Source organism: Sorex araneus, chromosome 4 (genome assembly GCF_027595985.1).
Source record: "Sorex araneus isolate mSorAra2 chromosome 4, mSorAra2.pri, whole genome shotgun sequence".
Classification (NCBI taxonomy): Eukaryota; Metazoa; Chordata; class Mammalia; order Eulipotyphla; family Soricidae; genus Sorex; species Sorex araneus.
In genome coordinates this window covers 174,070,215-174,085,464 of record NC_073305.1, presented here as the reverse complement: position 1 = coordinate 174,085,464, position 15,250 = coordinate 174,070,215, and the positions used below count along the sequence as shown (strand labels likewise).

General features: G+C 38.1%; 1 protein-coding gene across 4 annotated transcripts in view; it reads right to left on the bottom strand.

The window, feature by feature from the left end:
• Positions 1 to 15,250, bottom strand: part of STXBP5 (syntaxin binding protein 5) — a 189,587-nt gene that overhangs the window by 30,600 nt on the left and 143,737 nt on the right. For 2 of the 4 annotated variants that reach the window (XM_055134182.1, XM_055134181.1), the window contains exon 20: positions 8,051 to 8,101. The exons of the other annotated variants lie outside the window; for them this stretch is intronic. In XM_055134182.1, the coding sequence (XP_054990157.1) occupies positions 8,051 to 8,101 (51 nt within the window). The remainder of the gene's footprint in view (positions 1 to 8,050; positions 8,102 to 15,250) is intronic. 4 annotated transcript variants of the gene reach the window in all.

The window sequence follows — 15,250 nt, the reverse complement described above, 5'->3', positions numbered from 1 at the left end:
ATAAGCCTCAGGCCTACAACACTGTGTGTAAGCCTCATGGTAACCTACTAACAAAATGACTCAGGAAGAAACAAATAAGAAGAGGAAAAGGGAATCCAGTCACTATGCAAAAGGGAGGTATCAAAGTACAAAGAAAGAATACAAGAGAAAGCTTAGAGATCAACTGTAATAACTGTAGGAACCACACCGAAAAACGACAGTAAATTCTTTTGAATCAGTAACTTTACTGAACATCAATGGCACTGAACTGGACTCACCAATCAGAAGGCACAGAACAGACCGATGAAACAGGAAACAAAAGCCTGCTGTCTGGAGTAGACCTGTCTGAGCTCCAGAAACAAAACACAGGCTCCAAAACAATGAGATGAAAAAACAATCACAGGAATTCACAGCTAGGAAGCTGCACTCAGAATTGTGCCATTTCACCTCCAGGTCACTCAGTATTGATCATAGCGACAGACACAGAGTAAACATTTGACAAGATACCCATTCATGATAAAAAAAAAAAAAAAACCCTCGATAAGATAAAATGGGAACAGAGGGAACTTGCCTCAAAACTGTCAAAGCCATTTATCTCAAGTCTACAGCAAACATTATATTCAAGGGGCAAAACCTAAAATCCTTTTCCTTAAGATGAGGCACAAGACAAGGTTCCCCACTCTCACCATTTTTACACAAGATAGTATTGGAAGTAGCTGCTATGGAAATTAGGCAAGAAAAAGATATGAGAGCATCCAGAAGGAAAGGAAGAATTCAAACTTTTATTGTGATGACATGGTATTATACTTAGAAAATCCTAAAGACTACAAAAAACAGCTCCTAGAAACAATTGATTTGTATAGTAAAGGGGCAGGCTACAAAATTAACATTAAATTACAAAAGTCCAAGGGTTTCCTATATGCAAATAATGAAATAGAGAACTATACTTAAAAAAATAGAAACAGTAAAAGAGCAATGAAAAGCTCTGGAAATTGCAGAATTATTCGAAGGCCTCTCCCCAAATACATTACTGTTCAAAAGAATATTAGGGGCACTAGAGCAATATTACAGTTACAGTGGATACGGTGTTTTCCTTGAAGGCAGGCAGCTGGCCTTGGTTCCATCCCCAGAACTCTATAGCATCAGGAGTAATTATTGAGTGCAGAGCCAGGAGTAACCCTGAAGTATCATAGGGTGTGGCGCAAAAACCAATTAAAAAAAAGGGGGGGGTCAGAGCAACAGTACAGTGGATAGGGCTTTTTCCTTGCATGTGGCCGACTAGGGTTCAACCCCTGGCATTTCATATAGCCCCCGATACTTCCAGGAGTAATTCCTGAGTGCAGAGCCAGAAATAGGGGTAACCCCTGAGCATCGCCGGGTGTGGCCCAAAAAGCAAGAAAACAAAACAAAACAATCAAAAAAACAACCAAAATCAAACAAACAAAAAAACTCTCAATTTAAAAAAAAAAGTCTTGCAAGTATTCACTTGCGTGTGAGTATGTGTGTATGTGTGTGTGTGTGTGTGTGTGTGTGTGTGTGTGTGTGTTTGCAGTGCTATGTGCCAAGGACAGAGCCACATGTGAGGCATGCCACATGAGAGTCATATACTCTACATAAAGTTTCTGACCCTCTGAGCTTACTAGAAGCTTTAGCCACATCAATTAGGCAATTAGTCAAGACAAAAAAGAAAGGGAATACAGAAACAAAGAAGAAGAAGATGGGTTCCAAAAAAAATTTTTTTTTTTTTATCACACCCGGCGATGCACAGGGGTTTCTTCCTGGCTCTGCACTCAGGAATTACCCCTGGCGGTGCTCAGGGGACCATATGGGATGCTGGGAATCGAACCCGGGTCGGCCACATGCAAGGCAAACGCCCTACCCATTGTGCTATTGCTCCAGCCCCTCCAAAATTTTTTTAAATATTGCATTATTACTGTATGAAAATGATATGATAACATATACAGGAAATCAGAATGACTCCGCTGAGAAAATATTAGAAACAGTAAGCCAAGACAGTCAAGGAGTGGGATGCAAAATCAACAAATAAAACTGTTGTATTTCCACGTGTAACCAAAGCACTAAAAGGGAAAGAAATTGAGAGCAGTTTCTTTTATAATTGCTTCATCCAAAATTAAATGCCTAAGAAATCAATAAAGGAGGAGAAAGACCTGCATACCAAAACAGAAGAAACATGAGAAGAAAGAAAGATTCTGTGCTCATGATTGAAAGATTCAGCAAAGTTAAAATGCTTCAATGTAATTCCTATAAAAATTTCAATGTATTCTTCAAGGAAATTATTATTGAATCACAAAAAGACCATGAATTAACCCAAACAGTCCTAAGAAGAATATAAGAAATATCATATTCCCTAACTTAAGTTATACTATAAAGCTATGGTCATCAAAACAGCTTATCAGAATGAAAATAGACACACATTCATAGAAGAGAATTTAAAGCCCAAAGTTCTCAGAAAATTTACTACAAAGAAGCCAATGAAGAAATGAATGTTCTTCAACAAATGGTATAGAAAAAACTGGATAGGCACATGCAAAAGAATGAAATTGCATCACTCTCTTTGAGTTAATAAAAGTTAACCCAAAATAAATTAAATGAAAGAACCGGATGTTAGACTCAAACCCATAAAATACACTGGAGAAAATATATGCAAAACACTCTATGAAATTGGCCTCAGTGGTATCTTCAGCAATTTAACTCCATGAGTAAGGAAAATAAAATGTATATTAAATTATAAAACTAAAAAAATTCCCTTTGGGCCGTGCTGTGGATCGAGCATGATGGAAGAACCCAAAAGCGCGCCCTTGGACTCCAAGCAGCCCACTGAACTAATTCCGGCACGGGATCGGAGACCCCACAGCGGGCTGCGAGAGTGGAAACCGGGAATTCCCCAATTCTTTTAACCTCTCTCTCTCTCAATCCCTTCCTCCCGAGCACAGCGCAGGGTCCACGGCTTTCTGAGTGCAAAATGGAGACGCCGAACCTCTCTCTAGGTTTCTCCATCTTATGAGCACCATAAAAGGGTAAAAGTTTGTAGTGATGTTATTTCTGGTTGTACTTTCCCTGGACTTTATATAGAAACCCAAAATCACGCAGCCGCTGCCGCGGCCACGCGACCTAATGTCATCTTAGCATCAGCAATATGTAATGGTTCCTCTTTAACAGGTCGGACTTTTGTGGGAGATCCTATCAAGAATAGTCTGTTGCTGAAATATTGAAGGCAATCAAAGTGGTAGCCATCTCTCTAGACTGAACTAAGCTATATCCCCATGCCGGCTGAGAAGAAATATCCTTCTTTCTCGGGAAGAAACGCGGCGTGGTTTCAAACATAGTGTGATGTCCATTAAGCAAACAGACCTGGTGGCGTGGGAATGGGATATAAGGGGAAAAATTATGTACATGGAATAGCGGGACGCTGGTGGAATCTCGAGCCGGAGCCGATACCAGCGCAAGACCTTTGGTTCCAGAAACTGCTTGCAGACACTCTACTAGACTATCAACTAAGCCAGAGCCCCACGCCGGCTGATGACAGGAAATAACCATCCTCTTCGGTTTTTTTCCCTTTGTCAGACAGCGTGGCGATTACTAAACAGGCGTGAACTCGGTGGCGCGGGGCAAGGGGGAAAAAGAAAAGTTATGTAACAAACAGCGGGACTTAATATCTCTATATTCTTAGCAATGGAGAACTATCAAATGCTTCCTTGGCAATAGGACTGTCTTTTTCTTTTTGGGGGGAAACCCCAGCAACGGTAGTGAGTTGTGTGTTGAAACATGGAATGTAATCGAGATAAAGCGTAAATGAAGTGAAACTTATCACGTACAAGGGTGGGGACTGGGGAGGTGGGAGAGGGCGGCAGATAGACTGGGGGGGTTGGTGATGGAAGATGGGCACTGGTGAAGGGAAGGGTGTTTGAGTATTGTATAACTGACATAATCCTGAGAACTATGTAACCGTCTACTTGGTGATTCAATAAAAAAAATTAAAAAAAACTAAAAAAATTCTGCACTACAAAAGAGAACTATTGCTGAAACAAAGATGACTATTAAATGGTCACACATCACACATATAATAAGATGCTAATATCCAAGATCTCTAAAGAACTCACAAAACTCAACAACAAACAACCCCATAAAGATACAGTGAGAAGTACTGAATTGGCACTTCACCAAGGAAGATAAGGAGATGGAAGACAGACTCGTGAAAAATGCTCATTCTCATTACCAGGGACAGGCAAATCACAATGACAATGCAATTTCACATGACAGGCAGGGGAAGGGCCTCTTGGTACAAAACCCAGAAGCAATTAGTGTTGATGAGGGTGTGAAGATGAAACCCTCAGATGCTGTTGGTGGAAATGTGAATTGGCTCAGACCCTATGGAAAATGATATATAAGTTTCTCAAAGTTGTTTTTTAAAAGTTGTACTATATGATCCCACAAAAGAACACAAAAATTCTAGCCCCCAAAGTCGTGTGCACATCTTTAAAGTTGTTTGTAGCAATATGCGTAATAACCCAGATACAGAAACAACTCAGGTGCCTGACGCCCAGTGGCTGAACAGGAAGCAGGATATATGCTATACAACGGGATCATTACTGTCACTGTCATCACTGTCATCCCGTTGTTCATCCATTTACTCAAGCAGGAGCCAGTAACATCTCCATTCGTCCCAGCCCTGAGATTTTAGCAGCCTTTCCTTTCTCATCTTTCCCAACAGGATCATATTGTCTAGAAAAGATGCTAAAACACTTATGTAACTAGAGGGGGTCACACTAAGCAAAGTAGGCTAGGAAAATTAAGGTAAATACTGATGATCTCACTCATGTGGGCTTTATAGAAGAAAACCAAGAGAACAAAGTCCAAGGAAAGCCTTCCATGATATGAGATATGAGATATGAGTTATGAGAAAAAGTAGACAGGTTTAAGGGAGGGTACTAGATTTTTTTCAAAATGACAAAATGGAAAAATTTGGAGAAAATAAATAATATATATAGGTTTAAATATAAGGATACTGTGGTACAAAAGTCTACTTTTATTCAAGGTAGAGGAGGCCTGAAGAACTGGAAACAACCACTGTACATTGATGGTGAGATACTGGCTTTTTGCTGGTGGGTGTGGTGTGGGAACACTGTGAAACAAAGGTCTTATTAAAACACCTAAATAAATTTAAATAGTTTAAATTAAAAAAAAAGTTTAACAGTACAATAACTTAAAGAGAACTTACTTGGGGAAAATGGAAAACTGCTTTGGGCATTCAAAAGACTTGGGGACAGAAACATAGACCAACAGCAATGAAAGAGAGAAGCACAAATGTATCATTCTATTATACAATTCAGAAGTGTATAAAAATTGCGCTTACCCCTCTACCACTGGGGCTGGAGATAATTTAGTGTGCAGGGTGTTTACCTTGATCCCCAGCACCACATGGTCTCCCAAACCCCACCAGGAGTGACACCTGAGCGCAAAGCGGGAATCAGTGCTGAGCTTTGCTGGGTGTGACCCCAATACCCAAACAATATTATGCTTTTGTTAATTTTAAAAGTGCTTCTACATGTTTTCTCAAACGTTTAAAGTAGTAAGTGCTGTAAACCAGGCTAACTACTAGTATTTAATGTTATGAAATCAGAAACATCTTTTTAGAGGCCTTCTGAAAATTTTGGAGCCTTTGTCTGAAAAAATTAAATTCTTAGTATTAAGTTTCTGATGCAACTGGCTTCAAACTATGTCTTTTGTTTTACAGTGACTATGCTCTTTTTCAAAATATATGGTAGGTTACATTTTAGGAATGGATGATTCTTCCTCCTTTATACCAGTGCTACTGTAGGGTTCCACTAAACTGTTTTTCCTAAATTCAAGATTAAAATTTCTGACTGATAAAAAAACATACTGTGCCTATTCTTTCATAATCACATGCTATTTATCAGTATAAATAAGACTACAATTTGGAAGTGTTAACATCAGTATGATTAAATGAACCAGTAATAGCTAAGTTTGTATTATGAATATAAAAATAGCCAAGCAATCTAGAGAATAATGAGATGATTATGTGGGTGATCAAATGTTATTTCTAAGATAGGGGTAGGAGAAATCATCCTACACAACATTTTTCTTACTCAATCAAAGGCAATAGAAGTTTCTAAAATTAAAAATAAATATTTTAAGAAATCCCAGATTTATATTTATTACATGAAATCTTAATTTTAGCTCTTGAAATATCACTTGTTTTTGAGCCAGACATACAGTAAAAAAAAAAAAAAAGTGACAATGTATTTTTCATAATGGCTTACTTGCACAGAAAGCTTTACCAAGAAGAAAGGAAGTATTTTCAACATGCCACCAAAGAATAAATGGTCTGAGAGGTTCGTAATAACCCAGGAAACTCCTTTCTTTTGAAAATGCTGCCTTCTAGCATTGCCACCATGTCCATTCACCCGCTGGCCTTGTTATACCCATTCCCAACTTCATCTCCAGGCTATTAACACCAACCAGCTAAAAGGACGGAAACACTGACCCTGCTGCAGGCACGCTCCGAGTTGGCCCTGGGAGGCTGCTGTGGCAAGTCCCCACCCATCTGAAACTCAGGAACGCCACCCGCATCCCACCGCTGCAGGCAGGCCAAGGGCTCAACTCCACCAATTCCCAATATTCTCTGCAGACGCCAAACTGTGAATAATTTCAGGTATCCCGGTGTCCAGGCTCAGAAACTCTACGGTCTTCTCAGGGTGGACAGCCTACCCCCAATCCCACTATTTCCAAAAGCCTTGGCAGCCATGCCCCCCTGCCAGAGCCCCTGTCATGTCCACTCCTGGGCCCAGATCACAGACCCTGAAGTCTGAACCACGCAACACCTAATTCCTCAATACTGAGATTCCAGTAGGAGCACCCCAAATTGGACCGAAAAGTAGAACAGAAGCCAGGGCAACTCAACAAACAGAAAGCAAGAACACAGAAGGTGTGACTAGCAACACACAGCTTAAGAAATTCTTAGACAAGGACTTAACAATCCTATGATCAGATATAACAATTTTCACATAAATAATTGATTTTTAATACTTATTGATTCTAAGAATCAGTTTCGATTCTAAAACGCATCAACAGTTGTGGCTTTTGTCCACATTAAAATAAAACATTAAAAAAAATGGAAAAAAAAAGAAAAAGAAAATGTTGCCTTCTACAAAAATACAGTTGAAATGATGTGACCCTGGGGAACACACGAGCAACATCACAGAGAGTGTGTGACTCCTAGCAGGCACAGCTGAAGAACAAATAAAAAAGAGAGAGAAGGATTTTTAAAAAAAATGTAATATTGATGGGTGGAGATACGAGAAAAAGTAGACAGGTTTAAGGGAGGGTACTAGATTTTTTTCAAAATGACAAAATAAAAAAATTTGGAGAAAACAGACAAATAATATATATATAGGTTTAAATACAAGGATACTGTGGTACCAATTCTATGTGTTACCTCATGGATCCACTTACTGCTGAAGAGAAAGTTAAAAATCACAGTGTGATAAAATATTACAATAAATTTAAATTAAATTAAAATAATTAAATTAAAATAAATTTAAATTTATATTTCCTGAGATTACAATAACAATGTTACCAAATTCAATTTCATTAGTTTGCCACAATAGGTGAAAATCAGGTTTCACTTCTGAATCTATTTAAATTTTTACTGAGAATTCCAGTTACTTCCTCAACAGACCAATGTCCCTAATTTAAAAGAAAATCACACTTTAATAAAATAACTTTATAAATTATATATCATTAAGTTTTTAGATGGTTAAAGAAAAACTATACATAAATTTAATATTCAATTTTATTTTGATATAAAGTATACATGTGTTGAAGAAATATATTATTTTAGCTTACTTGAATTTATAATTATCTTATATTCTGATAGTACCTTAACATTATTCTGTAGATATTTTACTCATTAAGAATTTTATTGCTGGTAAAAGTCTAGCCTCTGGTTATTTAAAAATCTTTTTATTTTGTTACTTATCTACCCATTGAAGGGAGTCTGCTATTATTTTTTATGATTTATTTTACTTACCTAAATCAGGCTTTAGGTCAGTAGGCAAGCTTAACTTCCTTGACATCTTTGCTGAAAAATAAAATGCATTTTTAAAATTCTGAAGAATATCTGCTTGTATTATTATAACTAATCTTCAAGATAGAAGTGAATTTGTTCATTACTAAATCTGAATGCTACATAATGAAAAGAATGATTAGATGATATTATGGGTGGAAAGTAAATCTTGCTTTTGACTTAAAAAAAATCTACTTACTTCACATAATCATCGTTGTTTGAAACGTTTAAAGAAAGCCTTTAAATTCTGTTAAATAACTTTACTGGCTCATAGGAAAGAGGCTTTTCTAAGAGAAGCAAAGTCATTTCTGAGAAGGAAGGTGTTGCAGGTAAGAACAGAGACTTAAGATTGAGTTTGGGTAGGCCACTTAATGAAATCTTTCCAGCTGCTCACTTCCAAAGCCACTGGGCTTGTGTTTTTAAGTAAAGTTCTAGAGCACAGGATAAACCTACATCCACAGTCAAATTAAAGTACTTCGTTATATCAAAGTATTTGGCTTAACGTTTTCTTGATGTAAGTTATTACCTCTATGTTTTAGTGGTAAAAAGTCATATTCTATCATTATAGTATTTACAAGAAAAGTTAAAGTGCGGATGTTTTTATTTCTATTTAGAACACTAATGCAAACTTACTGAAATTCACTTTCCATCCTCAAAATCAGTTATTGCTTAAATTGAAGTGATTTAAAGTTAGGAGTTGTTCAACTATAACTACTTTGTTAGTGGTAGTGCATGCGCAGAAGGAGTGCTTCCATATGGAAAAAAGCATTTGAGTGTTAATACACGGATGCATATATTGTGTTAAACTTTGGACTGTTAGGAGATACTTAAAGCACAGACCCTGCTAGTCCATAAGGGTGCCATGTAAACAAAGAGAAATCCAGTACAAAACTTCCACATCTAAAAAAATGACAAATCCAGCATTAGGAAAGTGGCATCAGGCAAACAGGGAAGGAAAGGGAAAATCAAGTCTTTGCTTCTAAGCATCATTAATCAAATTAGCATCCTTAAAACAAAAACCAATGGGTCAAATATATGAATCGGTTTTATCCTACTTCTATTAAGATTTTTTTATCTTGGTTAAAAGATAAAATGTCAATGCAATATAAACCTAAAATAGGCAATAAAATTTATGGCTAGTTAAGTACACATGCCTGCCCGCTGGGCTATTCTATTTCACGTTAGATTCCCTTATTAATATCCAAAGAATCATCCTCTTAAATTCAGTGTCCTGTGCCCAAAAGAGGTCAGAGGTTGTTACCAAATATCACAGGTAGTGATGTGCAAGGACTGATAAAATAGTATCAGCACAAAGTGCACTCTATATGAATTAGCAAATCAGAAAATTGGTCTCGAATAGCTGAGACTTTTTAAGAATCAGATGATGTGGATGCCTCTTTTTTTCTTTCCTTTCTTTGGGGGTGGAGGGTGGTGATGGCGGGTGGAGTACTCAGGATTTATTCCCAGGCAAGTACCAGTTTACTAGCTGTATTAGCTCTCTGGCTCACGGATGCCTCTCTTGACACTAGCACGTGATGTGCAGAAGTAACTGTCTGCAGGTCCACTGATTCTCAGATCTGAATACGGGCACTTGCTATGTAGTACCTTGTTAAATGTACATTGTGGTTCTGCATCCCCAGATCAGGTCTGAGATACTACACTTTTAAGAGGCTCTCCAGAGAAGTGAATGCTTATGGATCACACCTTGTGGAAGACTTCCTCAACGAAGGAATCCAGAATAACTCATCAAACCTTGTACATATAAAAAGCCCACGACAAAACGTCTTGAACATCTAGTTTATAAAATGTGGGATAAAACACATTCATGAGAACTGGATATGAAATAAGACCAAATCCGGGTTTGAAGGCATGTCATCCAACCACTAGGAGAATCATTTTGCCTTTTAACACAAATTTCTTCATTTGTAAGATAAGAGGTAGAGAGTAATGTCACTTACAGAGCTGTGAGGATTATACGAATAAGCAAAACATTGAGTATAATACTTGACACAAGGGCAAGTTTGAAAAGTTACAATAACCAAATGAAATATTCCCTTGCATACAGTCAAGCCAAACCAAAACATGAAAAGCCAAGAAAGACCCAAAAAGCCAAAACTTTAAAACCTAAGTGCAAAAACGAATGTACCACGGTAAGCCCAACCTTTGTGAAAGTTCATTTCCAAAATAAATTTCAATAATTAGCTAAGTTTAGAAAAGAAATAATTCAGTAATTTACTAGCTGCCTCAGGTTTATCCCTTATTAGGTATGGTAGATAGCAGTCAGAAGTATATCTTACAAAGCTTTCATTTAATAAAGAACATAAACAAAACAAAAAACCAAAACATAACGTGAGACCAATACCCAGGGATCAAGGGCAGGAGGGTGGGTTCACAGTCGGAGCCTCCCTTAAGTACTGGGAGACAAGGCAGTTGGGACAGAGAAGGGATCATCACTATGTATGACAAAGCTTTCAAAGCTTTCGTTTAGTAACTATGTGTGTATATACAAACACACACAGTACATATATACACATACGCACAATATATATAAATGCATAAAATACATATACACATACACACTTCCATCAAAAACATTCACAAGTCTGAGCATTGCCTAGGTGGCCCTGGTAGTTCCCAGCAATACAGGGTCCAAACAATGCCACATCCTTGGGCTGAAGCACAAATCCCCACCCCTCCCAAATATATATATGTATCACAAGCAAGAAATTTCCATTATTTTGGGGCTGGAGCAATAGCACAGTGGGTAGGGCGTTTGCCTTGCACGCAGCCGACCCGGGCTCAATTCCAGGAATCCCATATGGTCCCCTGAGCACTGCCAGGAGTAATTTCTGAGTGCAGAGCCAGGAGTAACGCCTGTGCGTCGCTGGGTGTGACCCAAAAAGCCAAAAAAAAAAATTTCCACATTTCTACATATGTGTAATCTTTAATTTCCCCTATAATTTCTAATTTTTAATGACTTCTAAAATAGTCCTTCCCAAATATATATATATGTATATATTCCCCTAACATTACTTTATATACTATTTTTGGGCCACAACTGACTCTACTCAGAGCTTACTCTGGCTCTGCACTCAGGTCCTTCTTGGCAGGGCTGGGGCACATATGGGTCCACACCCACACTGGCTACAAGCCAGGCAAGCTCCCCGCCGTACTCAGTACTCTTGCTCTGACCCCTGCCTTAATATTGACCAGAGCTAAATATAAGCCATAGCTTACCAGTTTGAACATTTTTTCCCTTTCTCTAATTTCAACATGTTATTAACATTTAACACTGAAAGGTCAAAACTGTCTACAATAAATATTTAGGTACTACAATAACTTTACATAAATGTCACAAAATGACTAACAACGTCGATTATCTCTTCCTGAGACACTTTCTGATCTTCAATCCAATCAATTCAGTGTTCAAGAATAAAAAGAGATTTATACCACAGTGCTATGACATTTGGACAATCTCCTCAAATAGAAAACTGACAAGGATTAAAAGATTAACCTTTCTTAATCTGTGTTTATTATAGCTAAATTAAGGAGAGAAGGAGCTAAAAGTTTTGATGAGTATAGAAAACTGTTGCACATAGAGAAGGGGGTTGTTCACCTGACCATCCATTTCCCCAAAGGCACAGATAAGTTTTCAGACTTCCAGGAGCTAGCTTGCTCCACGGAATTAGAATAACCTGCTTCCTGCCACTCACATTTTAAAGTCTAGCTTTGTTTAAACAGTTGTGCTGAATTTAATATTACTTATATATTGTTCTTTAGCACTATTAAAGCAAGCACTTTCTAACTCCAACTGTTACGACTACATTTTAAAGAGTTTGGACTGTAAAGAGTAACACTCACTGTTAATAAAGTGTTCTTCAAAATATGTAGAGAAATAAATATACACATAAACACGTATTTTAGATTATATCTTAGAAGAGAGTTCCATAGTAAGCAATCACTGCAAGTACAACTTTACTGACTCCTAGGGCCCTTAGAAGAAAAGTATAGAAGCAATAGCATTTTACAAAAACCTTTCCGGTTGAAAACAAAATACACACATGAAAATTTGGTGATATATAGGAATCCCAGCTCACAAGCATTTTTCTCCAAAATTCAAGTTGTTCCATTCTATTACTGTATTAACCATGACTGAGTAATCTGAACCCATTATTACCTTTTAATGGAACTTGGCTATTGTTCAAGGGTGCTTACCTATGGGAAGATAGGAGAAAAACTGGCAGGAGAACAAGAAGGGGAAAGAGTTTAAATTCTTGATATTTATCTACCTCCACACTTTTAAACTCCTTCTATAGTTTCTATCCAGTGATATGAAACCAATTCAATGAGTTTATCATTAGTCACTGAGCTTTAACTATTCAAATTTACAAAGTTTTGACATTATCTGATATTCTCTATCTGTTCACTAATGATCTCCCCCAGCATCTCCTCCCCAATCATTGATTCTAGCAGTTGCTTTAATATCCTTTTCTGCTAATTTCAATGTCTAGATCATTTTGAGAGGTTTACACTAATTAAACATTACTAATTTTTAATAATGTATTCTCATTTCTCACCTTTTACTGTCTTATTTGACGTGTCTCATAACTTTCTGATCAAAGTTCTGGTAACCACTGCTCCTAAACTAATTCATATCTAGATGGCATACTATCAACCTTCATAAGAGACAAATTTTGTTGTGCACCCACAACTATTTTTCCTTTCCCTAACGATGACAGTCCTGAATTGCCTTCAGTTGCTCAATTAACTAGAAAGACGTATCTCAAACATACTTTTGACCAGTTTCATCTTTTTAATGTGTATTTTAGTTTTTAGGTAATATAATTACGAGGAGTGTTAATGTTTATAGTTTTAATGTACAAAGTCACTGTGCTTCACCACCGCCAAAGCTCCTCTGTCCCTTCACCCCTGTCCTTCTGTCATCACCTCTAGGCCAGTGTCCTCATGGCACCAAAGATAAATGTATGCCTGCACTCACTGCAGCGCTTGGTATGCAACGATCATTCCCTCCTCCCTCCACTTCTTCCACTGCTTGATAATCTGTTTTATAATCAGAACCATTGTCATCCATTTATACTATTTACTCACTTGCTTTGTTACGCTATATACCACAGATAACTGAGATCATGCAAGGTTTGTCTTCATTCTGATTTATTTCACTTAACATATCCTCCAGTTTCAAGTTTCAGTGAACTGCATTTCGGCTTTTCTTTTGCACAATATTCAAGTGTGTGTGTGTGTGCGTGCACGCGCGGTGTAACACAACTTTATTATCCATTCATCTAACATTGGACATTTGTGTTCTTTCTGTATCCTAACTATTATTCCAAGTACTGCAAAGAACACAGGCATGAATAAATCTTTCTGTGTTTGAGGGGGAGATGCCAAGAAGTAGAATCATTGGATTCGTTGGGAGCTTAACAAGTCTTACTTTTGGTGGGGGGTAAAGGTCCAAGTCCAAAGACTGAAGTTGAAACTTAGGCACACATTTTTATCTTTCTACTTCTGTCACACTTCTGGAGAATAAACTTATTTTTTAAGTTTACCTGATGCCCCCAAGAGGCATTTCCACCTCTGAAGAAACTTTTAGTCAAGCATCCTGGCTTATACTTGGCATGGTGTTAAAAATCATAATGAGGCAGTTATATACTACACCCAGCATTTTCTGATACTTTTATTTTTAGTTCTGAGAAGATCTGGAAGCATATGTTCAGCCAAATATCTCGTCAAATGATTTTTTGTTGTTTAGGGGCCACACTTGACAATGCACAGGATTTACTCCTTCCACTGCATTAGGGAATAATCCTGGTGGCGCTTGTAGGGCCATAAAGGATGCTGGGGATCAAAACTGGGTCAGCCACATGCAAGGCAAATGCCCTGCTCCCTGCACAATTTCTCTGGTCCCTGTGTCAGATGATTTTATGACACATATAAAGAAACTTGAGAATATTTTGAAATTATTCACTTCCAGTGAGGCTTTTAAACTGAAATATATTATTTAGGTGAATTCTCCAAGGAAAAACTGTTTGATTTTTCTCCTCTTCAACTGTGTAGTCTTCAACTCTTGTCCCTTGCACTCAAAATCCTCTCTGCATCAAAATCCATTCTCACTAGAGATTATAAACTAGTTCTGTGCTCTTGTCCACAGCAGAACCAACCAGAATGTCTTCCCTTTGAAGACAACTAGCCTCAGGGATACATCTCAGCACACTGTTTATTCTGTGCCCGTTCACCCTTCTTGTGGCTTGAGATCTTATACTGGCTGAGCAAAGCAGCAAAGAGCTAATTTTGGTTTGTAGGAATAATTAAGTTGCTATATAGCAATAGTACTTGCAATGGCATCTTCAATGCTAAGCAGCGATGTACATTATTTAGGAGAAGCAAATCTCAGAGCAAAGACATACCATAGTTACAGTTTTAGCATCACTGAACCTTTTACATGCTTATTAAAAATGGAGACTATTATTACGAAAATTACTGCACTGTAGCACTGTTGTCCCGTTGCTCATCGATTTGCTCGAGCGGGCAACAGTAACGTCTCCATTGTGAGACTTGTTACTGTTCTTGGCATATCGAATACACCATGGAGGAGCTTGCCAGGCTCTGCCATGTGGGCGGGATACTCTCAGTAGCTTGCTGGGCTCTCCAAGAGGGATGGAGGAATCGAACCCGGGTTGGCCGCATGCAAGGCAAACACCCTACCTGCTGTGCTATAGCTCCAGTCCTTGAAAATTACTATTGCTTCAAAATTAGAGCTTTGCAAATTTTTTTTGTGGGGGGGGGTGGATGGAGGGGCAGTGTTTCCAAAAGTGCTCAGTGGGGCCCCGCTAGCAATTCTTGGCCAAATGGACAGGCAGTTCAACACAAGGGCCTGAGGATGCGGAGATGCTCAGGTCTCTAGGCTGGAAACTGCCCAGACCACTCTGGAAGCCTCCAGGTCAGCCCAAGTGGGGCTTGGGGACCATGTGGCAGCAGTGACAGAACCTGGGCTGAGAGCATGCTAGGCAAGAGGCCAGACTGCTGTACTATCTTCCAGCTCAACATTTTTAATAATTTTTTTAAAAAAATATTTTTCTTCCCCACTCTGTTCCACTTCTCAATTTTCCAAGTAAAATTTCCTAAAGGTAAAAGGAAAAAAAACAC